At 39.9% G+C, this 19,182-nt stretch overlaps 1 protein-coding gene across 1 annotated transcript; it reads right to left on the reverse strand.

Annotated features, from left to right (window-relative positions):
* Positions 1-8,685: 8,685 nt before the first annotated feature.
* LOC141346186 (uncharacterized) lies at positions 8,686-17,863 on the reverse strand. The gene is made up of 6 exons (XM_073851096.1): positions 17,725-17,863; positions 14,340-14,529; positions 14,150-14,258; positions 10,457-10,734; positions 9,176-9,375; positions 8,686-8,871 (listed from the first exon to the last, which is right to left on the reverse strand). Exons 2-6 carry the CDS (start codon positions 14,524-14,526, stop codon positions 8,686-8,688), a joined length of 960 nt encoding a protein of 319 aa, XP_073707197.1. The 5' UTR covers positions 14,527-14,529; positions 17,725-17,863.
* Between the last annotated feature and the right edge of the window lie 1,319 nt (positions 17,864-19,182).

Raw genomic sequence — 19,182 nt, forward strand, 5'->3', positions numbered from 1 at the left:
TAGAGGACACCAGGACTTAAAGCATATTTATTACACATTTTGAAAGACACAACAAGTGAATAGAGAAAGTATATTGCAATGAAATATTAGATATTATGATGAAAATCTTGACAAATATTATATTTATTTTATTACACTCCCATTATCACACTTCATTTTTCATTATGTTGCCCCCAAAACACATTAATATGCATATTAGATTTAGTTTATTGTTTATAATGGGAAAACCTGTTCATGGCCATTTTACACACATTTTGCATAAAGAAAAATTTTATATCAAATCATTATCGTTATATGTTTCATAACACAGTTGAGAATCATCTTTATAAAGTTTGGAATAAAAAAATAAAATTAGATTTTTGATTAAAACAAAAATAGCTGTTTTTACCCTTTTTTCTTGCGGCCCAAATCTGGCAAACAGGAGTGGACCACCCAAATGAGATCATTCTACAAAGTATGTGGCCCAGAGCAAGGTGTTGGATCTGGGCCGGATCTGGGCCAGAATTAAATCAACGTGGCCAGTTTTGCTTTATTTTATTTATTTATTTACTTTCAAGGCTGACATACAGCCTTCCCATGGCTCGCTTGCGGCCCAAATCTAGCAAACAGGAGCGGCCCACCCAAATTCTACACAGTATGTGGCCCAGAGCAAGGTGTTGGATATGTGCCGGATCTGGGCCAGAATTAAATCAATGTGGCCCAGATTTGGGCCAGTTCTGCTTTATTTGGTTTGTTTATTTATTTACTTTCATGGTTGACATACAGCATTCCTATGGCTTGCTTGTAGCCCAAATCTGGCAAACTGGACAGTATGTGGGCCAGAGCAAGGTGTTGGATTGGGCCAGCATTATATCAATGTGGCCCAGATTTGGGCCAGTTTTGCTTTACTTTTTTTTTTATTTAGTTTCTCGGCCAACATACAGCCTTCCTATGGCTTGCTCATGTTCTACATCTGGTAAACAGGAGTGGTCCACCCAAATGCCATCATTCTAAACAGTATGTGGGCTAGAGCAAGGTGTTGGATCTGGGCCAGAATTATATCAATGTGGCCCATATTTTGGCCACTTCTGATTTATTTTATGTATTTATTTATTCATTTTCATGGCTGACATGCAGCCTTCCTATGGCTTGCTTGAGCAGAAGTGGACAAAAAATGGGCCACATTGATTTAATTCTGGCCCAGATCCAACACCTTGCTCTGGGCCACATACTGTGTAGAATGATGGCATTTGGGTGGTCCACTCCTGTTTGCCAGATTTGGGCCACAAGCAAGCCATAGGAAGGCCGTATGTCACCCATGAAAGTAAATAAATAAAGCAGAACTGGCCCACATTAATATAATTTTGGCCCAGATCCACTTAGCCAAGGTGTCTCAGTTTCTATGCCATCAACTCTAAAATATTTGGGCCATTCTGCTTAATTTGGTTTATTCATGGCTGACATTGGGCCTTCCTTTTTCTTGCTTGTGGCCCAAATCTGGCAAACAGGAGCAGACTATTAAGTGCCCTCATTCCATGCGGTATGTGGGCCAGATGAAAGTGTCAGGTGTGGGCCTGATCTGGGTCTAATAAATTTTGCTATCTGGGTATGTGGCACAAATACTATGTATGATGGCATTTGGGTGGTCCACTCCTGTTTGCCAGATTTGGGCCACAAGCAAGCCATAGGAAGGCTTTGAGGTCAGCCATGAAAATAAATAAAAAATAAACCAGAAATGCCCCAATTTGGGGAGCACTGATTCTTGCTCTGGCCCAGATCCAACAGCTTGCAAATGAAAATAATTGCAAATTTGCAAATGAAATAATGGCATTTAGACAGTCCTGTCTGCCAGATTTGGGCCTCAAGTAAGCGTAAGCATTGCCGCATGTAATCCAAACAAATAAACCAAAACTGGCCCTAATGTGGGCCACAGTTGATTTTCATTCTAACCCTGGTCATCATAACCCATCACTCATAACCCCTGGTTATTTAGCTAATAATGAACCAAATAAACCATAAATACACTGCAAAAAATGATTTTCTTACTTAGATTTTTTGTCGTTTCCAGCCAAAATATCTAAAAATTCCCAAATGAAGAAGGATTTTTCTAGACAAAAACAAGTCAAAATTAAGTAAGTTTTTGCTTAGAACAAGCTAAATAATTTGCCAATGGGGTAAGCAAAAAAAAAAATCTTATTACAAACAGAAAACAAGAATATTTTTCTTACCCCATTGGCAGATTATTTAGCTTGTTTCAAGCAAAAATTCACTTAATTTTGACTTGTTTTTTCTTAAAACAAGACAATTTTACTCTTCTAGAAAATCCTACTTGATTTAAGAATTTGTAGATATTTTGGCTTGAAAAGTAAGAAAAAAAGTAAGAAAGTAAGAAAATATACATTATCTGGGCCATACTAAGCCTTAAGTGAGTTATGGATCAACAATACTCAACATATTGTAAAACTAAATTTAAAAATATTCTCCTTAAATGTTCAAATAAGTTGATCCAGAAACATTTATTTGATATTTGCATTGTAATTTATTAATATTGACAATGAAAATGCAGTACATTTCCAAAACATAACTAAGCAGTCCAACTATGACCCCAAAAAAAACCCATTAGGAAACTAAATAAAAACAAATAGTTTGTTGCTTGTGCAATGATCCAAAAGAAATAAACTCATCTAACAATGCAAAAGTGAACACTACAGCCAACCTTGGCAACAGGAATATATAGGATTTATTGACCTCCTAGACTGAGCCCATCAGCGTCATTGACATCCTGAAAGCCTGTAAGGAAAACACAACTGAATAAACTCTATTGACTTAGTAACAGAACACAGATTGTGCAATGGTGGTGAAGTGCAAAACATAAAAAAAAATTATACAGGACAGTGTTAAAAAAATGACTATTTACAAAACACTAAACGACATTAAGTCGACTTCTGAACAGCATGAGACGTCGTTGTCAAGCTGTAATCAATGCTTAAGGACACATAACAAGTTACTGAGACATTGACATTTTTTTCCTTATGATACACCCACCAATGTTGTGAGCTTTTGTATCAATAAATTGTTTGTGATGAAGAAATTACCATTGCATGCTTCTACTTAAATGCCCTACTTTCATGATATAATATTACTTTACATTTTTGATAAATTTCACCCAAAAGTTGAATATCCCCAACATACATATCACAGTATACTGTATTATACATGTAAGGGACAAATCACATAAAGCTGTACATTAAAACATTTAGTGCATTCAAATTTGCAAGACAGCAATGAATTTATTTCTTTTTTTGCATCACATTAATAAAAATGACGATTCAACTTTTTTTTAACGTTTTAACAGACACCTTCTAGCTAATCAAAACTGTGTATTCAGAACATTTTATAATAACAAATAATGACAGACTTCTAGAAAAAAGACAATGTAACTGACTTACTGGTTCCTTGGACCATATATCTTCGTTGCTCTCTTTCTCTTCTCCCTCCATCTCGGTCACCTGAAAGGTGAAGCCATCTTTTTATGAAGGATTCCACCTCTTGATCTGTTGCGTTCGCTATGAGCTTGTTGTTTCTGACAGTCCCTATAAATAGAAAACATTTTACATCCATCAATGAACTAAACAACTTTTAAAGTCTTAGAACTAGTGTTGTCAAATGAAAAAAAACCAACACATATTAATATATTTATACTGTCATAATTTCATATTAAATGATGTCTTTTTACTAAGTAGCATATTATTAAAGGAGTAGTTCACTTTCAGAACAAAAAATTTCAGATAATGTACTCACTCACTTGTCATCCAAGATGTTCATGTCTTTCTTTCTTCAGTTTTTAAAGAAATTATGTTTTTTTTTTTGAGAAAAACATTTCAGGATTTCTCTCCATATAATGGACTTCTATGGTGCCCCCGAGTTTGAACTTCCAGAATGCAGCTTAAATGCAGCTTCAAAGGGCTCTAAATGATCCCAGCTGAGAAAGAAGGGTCTTATCTAGTAAAACGATCTGTTATTTTATAATTTGCAATTTATATACTTTTTAATATCTAGACAAGACAAGCATTTGAGGTTAAAAAGTAGATAAATTGTAATTTTATTAAGAAAATAACCAATCGTTTTGCTAGATGAGACCCTTCTTTCCTCAACTGTGATCGTTTGGAGCCCTTTGAAGCTGCATTTTGGAAGTTCAACCTCGGGGCACCATAGAAGTCCATTATATGGAGAGAAATCCTGAAATGTTTTCCTCAAGAAACATATTTTCCTTAAGACTGAAGAAAGAAAGCCATGAACATCTTGGGTGACAAGGGGGTGAGTACATTATTTGTAAATTTTTGTTCTGAAAGTGAACTACTCCTTTAATGAAGGCCAGTATGATTGAGATCTATAATGCTACTCATGCCTCTAATAAATGCCTTAAATTTCAGCAATGGTCATTTAGCATTACAATATAACTAAAAACCATTATTTCAAACATTTAATAGGCTTTGATCCAATTCCAGAATAAAATGTAAGTCTGAGCTGTTTCAACTGAAAGAACCTTGCACTGACTGATCTTAAAATATAAGTGCCTTAGTTTTGTCTCAGATGCACACCAGTGATTTTTTTCTAAGGCATGTTTATAAAAAATACTTAAATGTCTTTGAACTATGGCCTAATCCTGGCTTAGTCTAAGAAACCAGGCCATAACTTTTCATTTTAAGTGAACTTAAAACATTCTTCACATAAACTATTAATTGAATATAGATTAAACTTTATTCACGCTACAAAGAGCTGTGAGTGGTTTCTCTTTTTCTTTTGTTCTTTGATTTCCATCAGTGACAGACTGCAGCAGGTTCCTTCATTAAGCAGCGCTGTCTCTTTAAAACCTGATGCACGTGACGCAGATCTCACACATATATCAGGTTTTCTTCCAATTGTTTATACTTTTTTACCATGCTTGATAGTGTGCTCAAACAGTCTGTTGCAGGGTTGCCATGTTTTGACAACAAAACCATCCAATTGCTACGGGGGTCCCCCGTTATAAACCGCGTTCCAGAGGGTAAAATACATGTTTTATGGCAGGGTCCCCAGCTAAAAGTAGCATTCCAAGGGCTATATATTATGTTATTGGGGTTGCTTTGACCCGTGGACATGTAAAACAACCCACGACAGTAAACAGTAAAGTAGCCCAATACCCTCGAAAACCTTGGACTTGGCAACACTGGTCTGTGGTAACATTAGCCAAATGATGGCAGGGAAAATAATGGATGCTGCGTTTACTATGTTAAATATTTTTAATGTATTAAACTTAAATTGGCATTCATTGACAGCCCTACTTAGGACCCAATAAGCATCAAACATGCAAAAAAAGAAAAATAAACTAGATAAAAAATAGATTGAGGACAGCACAATGTTAAATTACCAGTAATGACTGTCACACCCTCAGCACGTTCCCTCAGTCCCAATCACTGCACCACGCCCATCACCAGAGCTCTATCACCGTCACCTGCACCTGTAATCACCACTCCCTTCAAATACTCTCCCCAAACATTCACTCAGCGGCTGGTATCAAAGTTGCATGGATGTTTCTCTGTGGATCTTCTCCCCCTCCTGTTGTCTCTCCTGTGCTCCTCGTGGATTCTTCCGATGTTCTCCTGTGCTCCTCGTGGATTGCTCTGATGTTCTCCTGTGATACACGTTAATCGTGTTAAAGGGAAGTGACTATTGCTAACGCTATGATCCTTATGAACTTGAACTCACCTGTTGTGTTTGTTTGAAGATTTGACCACAGAGACCTTATTTCACCCGATTGCACGTGTGTTGTACTGTGCACGTTTGTTAATAAATACCTTGAAAGGTACTCACCTTCTCCCTTTGTGTGTGGTCGTGACAGGATACCAGCCCATCAAAAAAAATAATTTCTTCAGCTCACTCATGGAGGCGAACGCAGCATTCAGCGGTGTCTCTCCCGAAGCATTAAAACTGTCGGACGCTGAGGACAGGCTACGGAACCTACGGCAAGGTGGGCGAACATTGGAGTGGTATGTGGAGGAATTCCTTGAGCTCTCCCATCAGGTAAGCTGGCCTGACTTCGCTCTTGCTGTGGTGTTTCGTATGGGTTTGGATGCGGAAACAATCCGATGCAACTCCCCCATATTTGATTTTTCCTTGATTGAACTAATCAACCTCACTCTTTATATAAATGGCTCTAGTATCGAGGTTAAAGAAATAAAGAGTGATGGTAAGTTTCCTCATCCAACCCACTACGAAACCCAGCCCGTCTTGCCGGCTTACCCCCCGCCTGAACCCCTCACATACCAAACCAATAGCTTCTCCCACCTTGCCAGCCTGGAGCCCGCGACCAACCCTCCTACGTCGTGGCCAATCCTGATGGCCAGCGTGCGCGACCCACCATTGAGGTCAGTGCGGGCGGCCATGCTAGCTCGCAAAATGGCCGACGTTCCGGTTTCCCCTGCCAAAATGGCCGATGTCCCTCCAGTGACTGCGCCGCCAGAGCGCCCTCCAGTGACTGCGCCGCCAGAGCGCCCTCCAGTGACCGCTCGCCCAGAGCTAGCTCTTTCAGTGTCTCCGCTGGAGACGCCCAGCCCTCCTGAATCTCCGCTGGGGTCGTCCAGCCGTCCAGAGCCCGCTCCTCAAGAGCGCCGTCCAGAGCCCGCTCCTCAAGAGCGCCGTCCAGAGCCCGCTCCTCAAGAGCGCCGTCCAGAGCCCGCTCCTCAAGAGCGCCGTCCAGAGCCCGCTCCTCAAGAGCGCCGTCCAGAGCCCGCTCCTCAAGAGCGCCGTCCAGAGCCCGCTCCTCAAGAGCGCCGTCCAGAGCCCGCTCCTCAAGAGCACCGTCCAGAGCCCGCACCTCAAGAACGCCGCCCAGAGCCCCCGTTGGTGCAATCCAGCCTTCCAGAGCCTTCGCTGGTTCCGCCCAGCCGTCCTGAGTCCCCGCTGGTTCCGCCCAGCCGTCCTGAGTCCCCGCTGGTTCCGCCCAGCCGTCCAGAATCTCCACTGGTCTTGTCCAGTTCTCCTGAATCCGCGCTGGTCCCGTCCAGCCGTCCAGAGTCTCTGAAGTTCCCACCCAGCCTCCCTCTCCCGCCTCCACTCAAAGCAGCCAGTTCCTCAGCCCTGTCTCTGCTAGTGCCTGTCTGTCCCTCAGCTCTCCCTCAGGCTGCGCCATCCAGGATTGTGGACCCATCTCGGGACTCCCAGGCTCCAGCTCCGCCTAGGCAGGTCGATCCCCAGTCTCTACCTCCAGCCTCCGAGTCCTGGACTCCACCTCGGTCCTCCGACCCTTCGGCTCCGCCTTGGCTCCTGGCTCCCTCATCTCCACCGTGGCCCGTCATCCCACCAGCTCCACCGGGCTCCCTCGTCCCCCCGGCTCCGCCTTGGCTCCTGGCTCCCTCATCTCCACCGTGGCCCGTCATCCCACCAGCTCCACCGGGCTCCCTCGTCCCTCCGGCTCCGCCTTGGTCAGTCGTCGACCATCCGCCGCCTCGGGACTCCATTCCTCCGGCTTCGCCTTGTCACTCTGTCCCTCCGGCTCTGTCAGGCTCCTCCTTCCCTCCAGCTCCGCCTTTGTCCTCTGTCGCTCCGGCTCTGCTGCGGTCTTCCGGATCCACATCTCCGCCTCAGTCGCCTGAGCCATCAGCTCCGCCTTTGTCCTCTGTCGCTCCGGCTCTGCTGCGGTCTTCCGGATCCACATCTCCGCCTCAGTCGCCTGAGCCATCAGCTCCGCCTTGGCCCTCTGGAACCTCTGTGTCACCCTGGCCCTCCGTCTGCTCGGCTCCACCTGGGTCACCTCTGCCAGTAGCTCCGTCTCCATCGCTCGTCCCCAGGGTGTCATCTGCCATCTCTCCACCATGGCTCCTCCCTCCTTCGACTCCGCTCTGGGGCTTCGTCCGGGCTGGACTCTGGACTACCATCTGGCTCCTCCCTGCTCTGTCTGCCTCCTCTATCTCTGCTCTCCCCAGGTCCCTGTCCATGATGCGGCCCCCTGTTCCGCCCTGGAGGGCTCCTGCGCCTCCCAAACCACCCTGGAGGGCTCCTGTGCCTCCTGCTCCGCCCTGGAGGGCCGCTCCGCCTCCTGCTCCGCCCTGGAGGGCTCCTAAACCCCTTGCTCCGCCTTCGGCTCTGCCCTGGAGGGTTCCTGAATCTCCTGCTCTGCTCTGGAGGGACTTTGCCCAACCTGTTCTGCCTCAGTCTCCTGGCCCCCCCACCGCTCCCCTGGACTGTTTCTTCCTGTTTTTTGGAGCGTCTGGAAGCCGCCCCTTGGGGGGGGGGCTATGTCACACCCTCAGCACGTTCCCTCAGTCCCAATCACTGCACCACGCCCATCACCAGAGCTCTATCACCGTCACCTGCACCTGTAATCACCACTCCCTTCAAATACTCTCCCCAAACATTCACTCAGCGGCTGGTATCAAAGTTGCATGGATGTTTCTCTGTGGATCTTCTCCCCCTCCTGTTGTCTCTCCTGTGCTCCTCGTGGATTCTTCCGATGTTCTCCTGTGCTCCTCGTGGATTGCTCTGATGTTCTCCTGTGATACACGTTAATCGTGTTAAAGGGAAGTGACTATTGCTAACGCTATGATCCTTATGAACTTGAACTCACCTGTTGTGTTTGTTTGAAGATTTGACCACAGAGACCTTATTTCACCCGATTGCACGTGTGTTGTACTGTGCACGTTTGTTAATAAATACCTTGAAAGGTACTCACCTTCTCCCTTTGTGTGTGGTCGTGACAATGACATCTTTCAGCTGCAGTCTGTGGAAAGCAGTTTTGCCATTGATGCCACGCCAGTTGAGTTGTTTGGCAAGGGAATTGGTAAAACAATGCTTCATAACTCGCCAAACGCTATCCTTTATGTCCACTCCTCCAATGACACTCAGTGCAGCAATCTGCAAAAGAGCATTTAAAACCATAGATTTTATACAAGCATTTACTCACAGTAATCCAATTCTAAAAAATAAAAAAAGAAGCATTTATTCACTCGGTTGGCATTAAGGAAAGTAGCGATGTTGTCCTTTTCTGGAAAATGCAATGCCCTTTAAAACAGAGTGCTCTTGAAAAATAGTGAAAGTTACCGATTTTATAAACATTTGCAAATGTTTGAGTGCAAAGAGCTTTGCTAACTTCATAATGTAACCTCCAGAAGCATAATATAAGGATCTCAAATAGTTATTGATGACGTTTTTTTATTACCATTTTGTTTTTGAGGTCAGCCTCTTCCCTGAGTCGTTTTTCCAGAGCCAGCAGGGAGGCAGTATCTTTTAGCGGCAGCATATCTCTTTCAAGGGGATCCTGTCCATGAGCGGGTTCACCTGTGTTTTGCATGGTCATGCGAATAATTTTGAGTTGATCCATTATCATTTCTTGATTTGTAATGATTCTCTGAAGAACAGCTAAAAATAAGGACACAGAACATGCAAATGAATTACAATATAACCATTTCCATTTGTTTAAAAGAAAAAAAAAATAGAAAAAAATAAGAAATACTTAAAAATATATATTGTTTAAAATGATATACAATGTATGTGAGAGGTATATATGTGTATATATACACATACTAGAGCTGCACGAATAATTGTTACACCAATGCTCTTAAAAATAAAGGTGCTTCACGATGTCATAAAAGAACCTTTTTTGTCTAAAAAGATCCTCTAACATCTTTGGACCCTGGACCACAAAACCAGTCATAAGATTTATAAATAATCTGGAAGCTTTCCATTAACCTTTGGTTTGTTAGGATAGGATGATAGTTGGCGGAGATAAAACAATTTGAAAATATGAAATCTGAGGGTGCAAAAAAAAAAAAAAAATCCAAATATTGAGAAAATCGCCTTTAAAATTGTCCAAATTAAGTTCTTATCAATGCATATGACTAATCAAGTTTTGATATATTTATGGTAGGAAACTTACAGAATATCTTCATGGAACATGAACTTTACTTATTATCCTTTTGGCATACAAAATAAGAAAAACACTATATTTTTGACCATTTTTCTTTGAGGAATAAAATGTTATATAAAGTAAAGCAAATTATATATGAACAAATCCCTTTTCAGGATATAGACAGGAATAAAAATGTAAAGCACTTTATGAAAAACCAATAAGCCCAAAATCTCAAACTTGAAAGGTGCATGAAAAAAACAGCGTTTTTGCCTGCAGTTTCTCTCCTTAAGACTGGTTTTGTGGTCCAGGGTCACAAATAGTAATTCATCCTTTAATGAAAAAAAAAATTTAGTAAATGATACTTAAATGCATTCATTCAAACATTTTTTATAATTTTGTTCAAATATATTTTACATAGACTGAAGCTAAGAACATTTTGGCACCCGATCATAAGATAATCATAACCTCTATTTTAAACCAAAAAAATCAGGATTCTCTATCTATCAAGAATCATGCGGCTCTAATACATACAGTACATACCTAAATATATAATTCACAGGCAAAAATACAAAAACTGTATAAATCACTTACGAGCAAGTCCACTTAAATTAGTTGCTTCTGACTGTCTCTGACTTTCATCTTGTTGTAGTTCAGAACATGTTAACGACAGCCTGGGCTCAAGACTTGTCTCAGACCATTTGGGTTCCAGGCCTGTTAAGTGCTTTTGAGGTTCAGGTCTTCGACCAGGTCTCTTTAATGCAGACGGAACATCAGAGTTTGGCCTTTTAATTTTTGGGGTTGGAGGCAATGTCCTTAGTTGTTTGACAGTATCTTCATTATCACTTTCACACTCAAAGTGTGTGTTTGGTCTTGTGGTGGTGTTGGTGGGGGACATAAAATGAAAGCAGAATTGATTTCAGTCAATATACCAGATTACAAAGGTGGTCATGCATTTTTAGACTGTATATTCACTGTAAAAAATTTGCTGTAGTTCTGCAGCTGGTTTCCAGTAACTTACTGTAGATTTTTAATTTATGTTATTTACTGGCAACAGTTTGTTCAAAGTTAAATGAACATTAAACATTAACAAGTCTTTGTCTTTACAGAATAAAACTATAAAATAACAACCTACTGCAAAGCATTCTGGGAACCAGAAACCTTCATCAACCTTTTTCTGTTTTTTTCCTTCAGATTTTGGTTCCCAGAATGCTTTGCATGAGGCTGTTATTTTAGTTTTATTCTGTAAAGATAAAGACTTGTTAATGTTTAATGTTCAATTAACTTTGAACAAACTGTTGCCAGTAAATAGCATAAATTTAAATCTACAGTAAGTTACTGGCAACCAGCTGCCAGTAATACTGTAATTTCTACAGATTTTGTTTACAGTGTTTATATAGAGCATATAGTCAACCCCTGGCAAATTCTGATTTAAAGTTACTTTTATTACATATGAACAAAAATGTTCATACCCTTTGCAAACTGTCACAGTCTATGGGAAAATCCAAAGTTCTATACCATTCCAAATAGTCCAAGCTGTTCTAAAGCATCCTAATTACCCTGATTCATTGGGAACAGCTGTTTTAATCAACTCAACAGGTGAAAAACTGAAGCTCTCTGCTGTTGGTTTGTGGACAGTCATGGCTAAGACAAAGGAGCTCACTGAGGACCTGCGGCTGCGCATTGTGGCTGCTCACAAGTCAGGAAAGGGCTATAAGACCATATCTAAATGTTTCGAAATTCCAGCGGCTACAGTGCAAAGTATTATTAAAAAATACAAGACGTTCAGCGCTGTGTATAATCTCAGAGGATGTGGTCGGAAGCCAAAAGTGACACCTGTGCTGGCCAGGAGGATAGTGAGAGAGGTAAAAAAGAATCCAAGGATCACCACCAAGGCCATCCTGATGAATCTGGGCTCTGCTGGTGGCAACATCTCAAGGCAGACAGTCCAACAGACACTGCACACCGCTGGGTTCCACAGACGCAGACCAAGGAGGACACCACTTCTCCAGATAAGGCACACAAAAGCCAGCTTGGCCTTTGCAAATGCTCATCTGGACAAAGAGGAAGACTTCTGTTCTTCTGTTTTATGGTCAGATGAAACAAACATTGAATTGTTAGGCCACAATGATGTAGCCTTCATTTGGTGTAAAATAGGAGAAGCCTTCAACCCTAAGAACACCATCCCCACTGTCAAACATGGTGGTGGGAACCTAATGTTTTAGGGGTGTTTTTCAGCCGGTGGACCAGGGAACCTAATCACAGTTAATGGCACCATGAAAAAGGAGCAATACATCAAAATTCACAACAACAACATCAGGCAGTCTGCAGAGAAACTTGGCCTTGGGCACCAGTGGACATTTCAGCACAACAATGAACCAAAACACACAGCAAAAGTGGTGAAGAAATGGTTAGCGGACAAAAACATTAACGTTGTGCAGTGGCCCAGCCAGAGTCCTGACTTAAATCCAACTGAGAATCTGTGGAGGGAGCAAAAGATCAGGGTGATGGCAAGGAGACTGTGAAGGTAAAACAGTAGCAAAAGACGAGAGCTTGTTGATTTGAATGTGAAAAATTGTCATATTAATATTTGTATTTGTAAGCTAAAATTTGAACTCACAGCTCTGATGTGAAAAGCTGAATCTGTTGATTTGCACACACAGACAATGATCCAAACACCCGTGTTTTGAATTTGAAGTTTCAAATTAATAGCTACAAATGTGTAAAATGACATTCACACAAACAAAATGAAAGATACAAGTGTGTACGACATGCTTTCGCACTTTACTTCAGTTTTACTGTACAACCCCAAGTCGGCACTTACAACCTCTCAGATCTGGCAGTACAACTTCAAATCCTAGCGCTTTGACTTTTGCTACTCTTTTTGCGATATTCCTGTAGCAAAACGCACTTGTGCACTTGTAAATGCAGACGTGAGAGAGCAGAGTCGGGGGCGGGGCTAGGGTGGGAATTAAGTCATTTTATTGGTCGATGCCTGACCAATGAATATCGCTGTACCAGAGTTGCCATATAACTCTGTTTTTGTAATATAATTTAAACTTCTTTATTTCGTTCTTCTTTTAAAACTTGGCTTTTTAGCATGCAAATATGTCAACATTATTATTATTATTTTTTTCCTCTCTTTTGTGTTGCTTTTGGAAATTGTAGGGTTTGTTGTATTATGTTATATTTTGTTATGTTTTGATTAAATTGTTGTATTTGCATTGTATTTTTAGGTTGCCTGTTGTACATCTGGCCTAGGACTGCAGATGAAAATTAGCCTTTTGGCTAACTCTGGCATATTTTGACTTGTCATGTTAATATGCATTGTCCTTGTATAAATAAATAAACTAACTAACTAACTATTGGGTTAAATTCCTTATTTGCTCGTCTTTATTAATATTCACTTGTACTTATATGAATATAATAAAATAACATGGGATGTGTCATTAATGAACCTTTTTAAATGCAAAAAAAAAAAAAAAAACATAAAAACCGAGTGCTTTATAATGCCTAAATGTACATTAAAAAGCAAAATCTAATAACATAAGCAGTTATGACCGGCAATACTGTTTTGAGAAACTAGAGCTAAAAAGTATTTATTAAAAAGCCATAAGGGCAGTGGTTAAACCATGGCATTACATATGAATATTTCTTTCTGGCCAATAAATGCCTCTAATTTGCCTTTTTGCACCGGAATAATAGGCATATTAAAAAAAAGTTACATTTTAAATGACCATCATAATTACTGTGCATATTATTTAGTACCAAAATACTTAATAATTACTAGAAATTGCTGGAAATACAGCGAAACTCCTGTGTGTCCTGATTAATCCCATTCAAATATATTTTACAACTGTTGAGAGCTTCATGAACCACGTGACCGTGTGGCGGTGGGATCAAAGCATGTCACAACTCTGTTTCTCAGCTGTTCTGGTACAGCGATATTACTCTGTAATATGCAGTAGAAAATCTGTATGAAAGATGTTGCATTATTATAACTAAATGACAAGATGAATGCAGTGCAAAATCCCCTAAAATGTAAGGATATTCAATGAAAATAGTTTCCATTGTTTTACTAATAACTGATACATATGCATTAAAAAATGTTTCTTACTGCACTGCAATTCGCGATGGCTATACGGTGTACGTTTTAGGACATCGTCAGACCTCAGCCACACAACGAAGGTGTCAGGTAAACAACATCAGGTGTCAGGTCTCATACAATTAGACATCGGACGAAACGGACTCAGATTAAAAGGCATCAGACAAAGCCTTAACACTTACAGTCTTTTTTGCTTTTTCTTTGGACTGTCATCCTCGTCTTCTTCTGCCGTCTGAAGGTCAGTATGGGTTTCTGCTTGAGGAAGCTTTAGACAAGCGATTTTGTAGGTTGCTGTAAAAATCAGTAATGTCATTTGATTATGATTTTTTTCAAACCAGTTAACACTACCAGTAAATTATGCGATGCACATACCAGCTGTATACAAAACTCGAACCCGATATGCATCCCACTTGTGTCCAGGCTGCTCCTCATTTGTTATAGCCTTTACTAATTTATCAAGTTTGTAGAAAGCTGGCCATTGACAAATGTCATCCACTACCCACAGCGCTGGCACCACTTCAACCTCTTGGGTATCTATAAATTCCACAATGTAAAACATGGCCTACAACGGAGAAAGAAGCACATTTCTGCTTTTAAGAGTAAGAGAAGTAACATTAGCTCTTTTTGTAAGGCAAAGCAATTAACATAATTACAAGTAGTGTGTTTGCGAAGTCATTTAAATCACACAATATGTTGGACTTGCCAAGATGTATAGGATACAACAGGGCTAAAAGCAACCCCTAAGAAAAAATATGTGCTTTTGACTGTGCCCAACGTGTACAATTGCAGAAAAATACATACATTTGTATTGAACATTTATGGAGCAACAGTCGTTTATTTTGTTTAAAAATCTCATAAATGTATGAGGTGGCATGGGGAGCCTTTTAATGTTTTTTTTTTTTTAAATAATGTATACGTTAATACTTTTTGATCACTTTAGCAAAGTTTGTACTATTTTCTGCTTATTTTGATAAAATAATTATTTTTTGTGCAAGAAATATACTGACATTACTGTCAAACTAAAACATATATTTTAAATACAGAAACAAAATCATTTTAAAATGTGAAGATTCTGAAAGCACTGAAGGAGATCCCGTAGTAATTTACAATAGAACCAACAAATGATATTTTATTTTATTTTATGATACGATTAAAAGCATGTTTTTAAATAAGATGGTTTCGTTCTAAACAAGCTGATTATCTTAAAGATGAACACCCAACATGATATATTTACCATCTGAATCTAACAAAGTCATGTAAACAAATGGAAATTTAATTTTCATGTTAACATTGTGCCTTTTAGCCCCAACAACAGGAGTGCTTTTTACCCCAAATGCCATACCTTTACATATTATTCCATTATTCTTAAACTTATCTTAAACAAAACTGTAAATCATTAAGAAGACCTTTGTTTTAAGATATGTTCAAGAATATTTGCTACTTAAATCTACAACATTTTAAAAAACATCAAATATTAGATCAAGTAAGCACAGAATCGCCCCAGATAGCTAAATTTGTCTGGCCCACTTCTCAGCCAGATCTGGCCCAGAAACAGCAATGAAACACAAAAACAACCATTTAAAAAGATTAAGGGCTTTTATTATAAAAGTGCCAAATACACTTTAATATAAATATATATTAACAATGAACAAATACCCAACAAAAACAAACATTCACAACACTTTTAAACCATAAAATACTATGTCAATTATATTTACTGTACTTATATAATCATAATCATGCAGAATGCAGTGATGTCCAAGGCGCATCATCCAAACCAGTTCAGTTCATATCTAATGGTGTCAGTGCAGTCACGCCAATAATATTGCTAAATATTAAGTTTCCCCAACCAAGCAAGCCAAAGGCAACAGTGGAAAGGAACCCGAACTCCATCACAGTCAGGATCAGTCAGGAAACCAGTTCTCCTCTGGCCAAATGAACAAAAAGTGTGATTATTATACCAAGCTGCATCACAAATCAGCTTGTATACTGACCAGTGTTGAGGGTAAGGCATTACAACGCAAGTTATGTAATAATATTACTTTTAAGTAACTAGTAAAGTAATGCATTACTTTTTAAATGACTAGAAAATATTAATTTTTCAAATAAGTAATGCCAGTTACTTATCGCCCCTATTTATTGATTAAAAGCTCTCCTGTCCCCATGTTGAGAGAAATTGTAAGATGTTCCTTTAGTTCTAGAATAAATGTGAGCATGCATTAATTCATCTCACTCACTAAAAAAAAACAGATACAGTGTTCTTCAAAATGAATAAAAACAGTGAAATTCAATGCAAACCTGCAATTATTAAATATGTTAAATAATACAAATATCCTTTATGTATTTAATCCCATTTTATTAACCGATGTCTTTGCTGTTGATCCAATTCATCCATACTAATAAGCAAAAATTACTCAAGATAATCGAACATTAGTTTTCTTTTTTTTGTTGCTGAAGAGAATTTGTGCTGTACAGACGTGAATGTACTTTTCTCTAAGCCTGAGGCTTTTGGTGTGAAAAGGCTTTTACATTTGCAAAAAATAGAACTTTTTATATTAAAAACAAACAAGCAAACACTGCCCAGATTTAAAAAGTAAAAAGTAACACAACGCATTACTTTGCATAAAAGGTAACTAAGTAACGTAATTAGTTACTTTTTTAGGGAGTAACTCAATTTTGTAATGCATTACTTTTAAAAGTAACTTTCCCCAACACTGGTATTGACCTCAATCAGAATATTTCATCCAACTCCTGCTGCATGACAAAAATCATGCCAATCTAAACTGCACTAGACTTTAAAACATACAGCGCATCCCGTATCCAACAAAGATGATACTAACTGAATTTGAGCAAATAAATTGCTAAATTATTTTTCTTTAGTTATAGTTGCACTAACCTAGGTTTCAGCAAAAAACAAGATAACTGAAATTGTCTGTATAAGCCCTCACATTTTTTCGGAAGTAGACCTAATTAAAAAAAAAACATACTACCAAGTTACCAAGATAGGTTGAAAACATTTTTTAAACTTCTTTCATGTATATGAAACAACATATATTGAAAACAAAAAAAAAAAACAAAAAAAAAATTAAACAAATAAAACTGCTTACTTTTTTGGAGCTGATAATTTCCTCCCCAGAATAAAAATGGTCTCTTCCTCGGGATAATTGCCAAAACTCGGGCCGAATGTAAATTCACGCAACTACACCGACTGTGGACCTACCGCGCGTACTGCAGCTTACAGCTGAGATCGGCCCAGAGAGAAAAAGCCGTCTGTCGGCCAGATGTGTTTTGTAGAGTCGGCGCGGCTCTGGCCCATTATCTTCTCCCCGACGGTGCCGCATTTCAGCCGGAATCGGCCCGAGTGTGCTTGCTATCCGGGCGTCGCAGTGTATCACAAGAAAAATGTAAACAACAAAGCATCTCTCATACTGTCCCTAACCACTCCTCCTCAATGTCTGAAATGCAATATGCCCAAAGGAGTGCAAATTTTACAAGAAAAAAGGTGATGCATTAAAAATCTGGGTGAAATGTAACGTTATGTCAAAATTGAATGCTCCGCACATGCTTTGAGTTTGCTGTTCGTAAGTTTCATTCAGCCTATCTGCAAAAACATTTTAATTCCCTCAAATTGCCAAAATAATTTCGTTTCAAAACTGCAACGTGTAATATCACATAGCATGCAGATTCCAAATGAATAAAACAAAGCAATCGCCAACAAAGAGGCACGTTTATCGGTTATATACTTGTGAAATCTTACCTTTATTTTACTCTTCCAGTTAACTATCCAGCGTCAATCCGACAGCTCTCCGACGTTTTGACTTTTGGAAGCGCACTTTTTTTTGAAGACGCTGTTGTGCCGAATTTCGACTGGCTGCCAGAATAAGACTGCCCTCCGCGTGCGCGCGCATGACGTCATTGACGAGATCGGTGCGGCCAAATGAATACAATTTTTTATTTATTTTATTTTATTTTATTTGGATGTCTTGTTATAATTGTATATGTTTAGTTGTAGTAGTTTGTAATAAAAATGTATTTAATGGAAAAGGTTTGGTAGCCTACTGCACCCAGAAATCTTCATCACTTTTTAAACTTTGTCTCCTACAACAGACGTAAGGCTGTGCTCTAAAGCTGTGCTTACTGTGCCATATCTTTACCAAATCTGGCCCAGATATGTTTCAATATCCCTGGGCCACATTTGCAGCATTGTATGCGGACCACTTTAAGCTCACAGCCACGTTAGATCATGCTTACTGTGCCATATCTTTACCAAATCTGGCCCAGATATGCTTCAATATCCCTGGGCCACATTTGCAGCATTGTATGCAGACCACTTTAAGCTCACAGCCACGTTAGATCATGCTTACTGTGCCATATATCTTTACCAAAGATGGCCCAGATATGGCATAACTGGGCCACATTTGTGACATCATATGCAGGCCACTTTAAGCTCACAGCCACATTAGGCAGCGCTTACTGTGCCACATGTTTGCCAAAAATGGCCCAGATATGGTTAAGGATAACTGGGCCACATTTCTGGCATCATATGCGAGCCACTTTAAGCTCACAGCCACATTCGCCAGCGCTTACTGTGCCATATATTTGCCAAAACTGGCCCAGATAGGGTTTAATATCCCTGGGCCACATTTACAGCACTGTATGCAGACCACTTTAAGCTCACAGCCACATTAGATCATGCTTACTGTGCCATATCTTTACCAAAACTGGCCCAGATATGGTTTGATTTACCTGGGCCACGTTTGCGGCATCGTATGCGGGCCACTTTAGGCGCACAGCCACATTAGCAAGGGCTTACTATGCCTTATGTTTGCCAAAAATGGCCCAGATATGGTTAAGGATAACTGGGCCACATTTCTGGTATCGTATGTGGGCCACTTTAGGCTCACAGCCACATTAGCAAGGGCTTACTATGCCTTATGTTTGCCAAAAATGGCCCAGATATGGTTAAGGATAACTGGGCCACATTTCTGGCATCGTATGCGGGCCACTTTAGGCTCACAGCCACATTAGCTAGTGTTTACAATGCCATATCTTTCTAAAACTGGCCCAGATATGCTTTTATATTTGGGTAGTGAGTAGTGATCTTTTACCAACAACGCTTGACTTCTGCATGATGGAACTGGAAAGTACATTCCAGAATTAACATATGCTGGTCTGATCCATTTAGGGTCATTAACCTATTAATCTTATTTTTGGT

This window comes from Garra rufa, chromosome 11 (genome assembly GCF_049309525.1).
Source record: "Garra rufa chromosome 11, GarRuf1.0, whole genome shotgun sequence".
Lineage (NCBI taxonomy): Eukaryota > Metazoa > Chordata > Actinopteri > Cypriniformes > Cyprinidae > Garra > Garra rufa.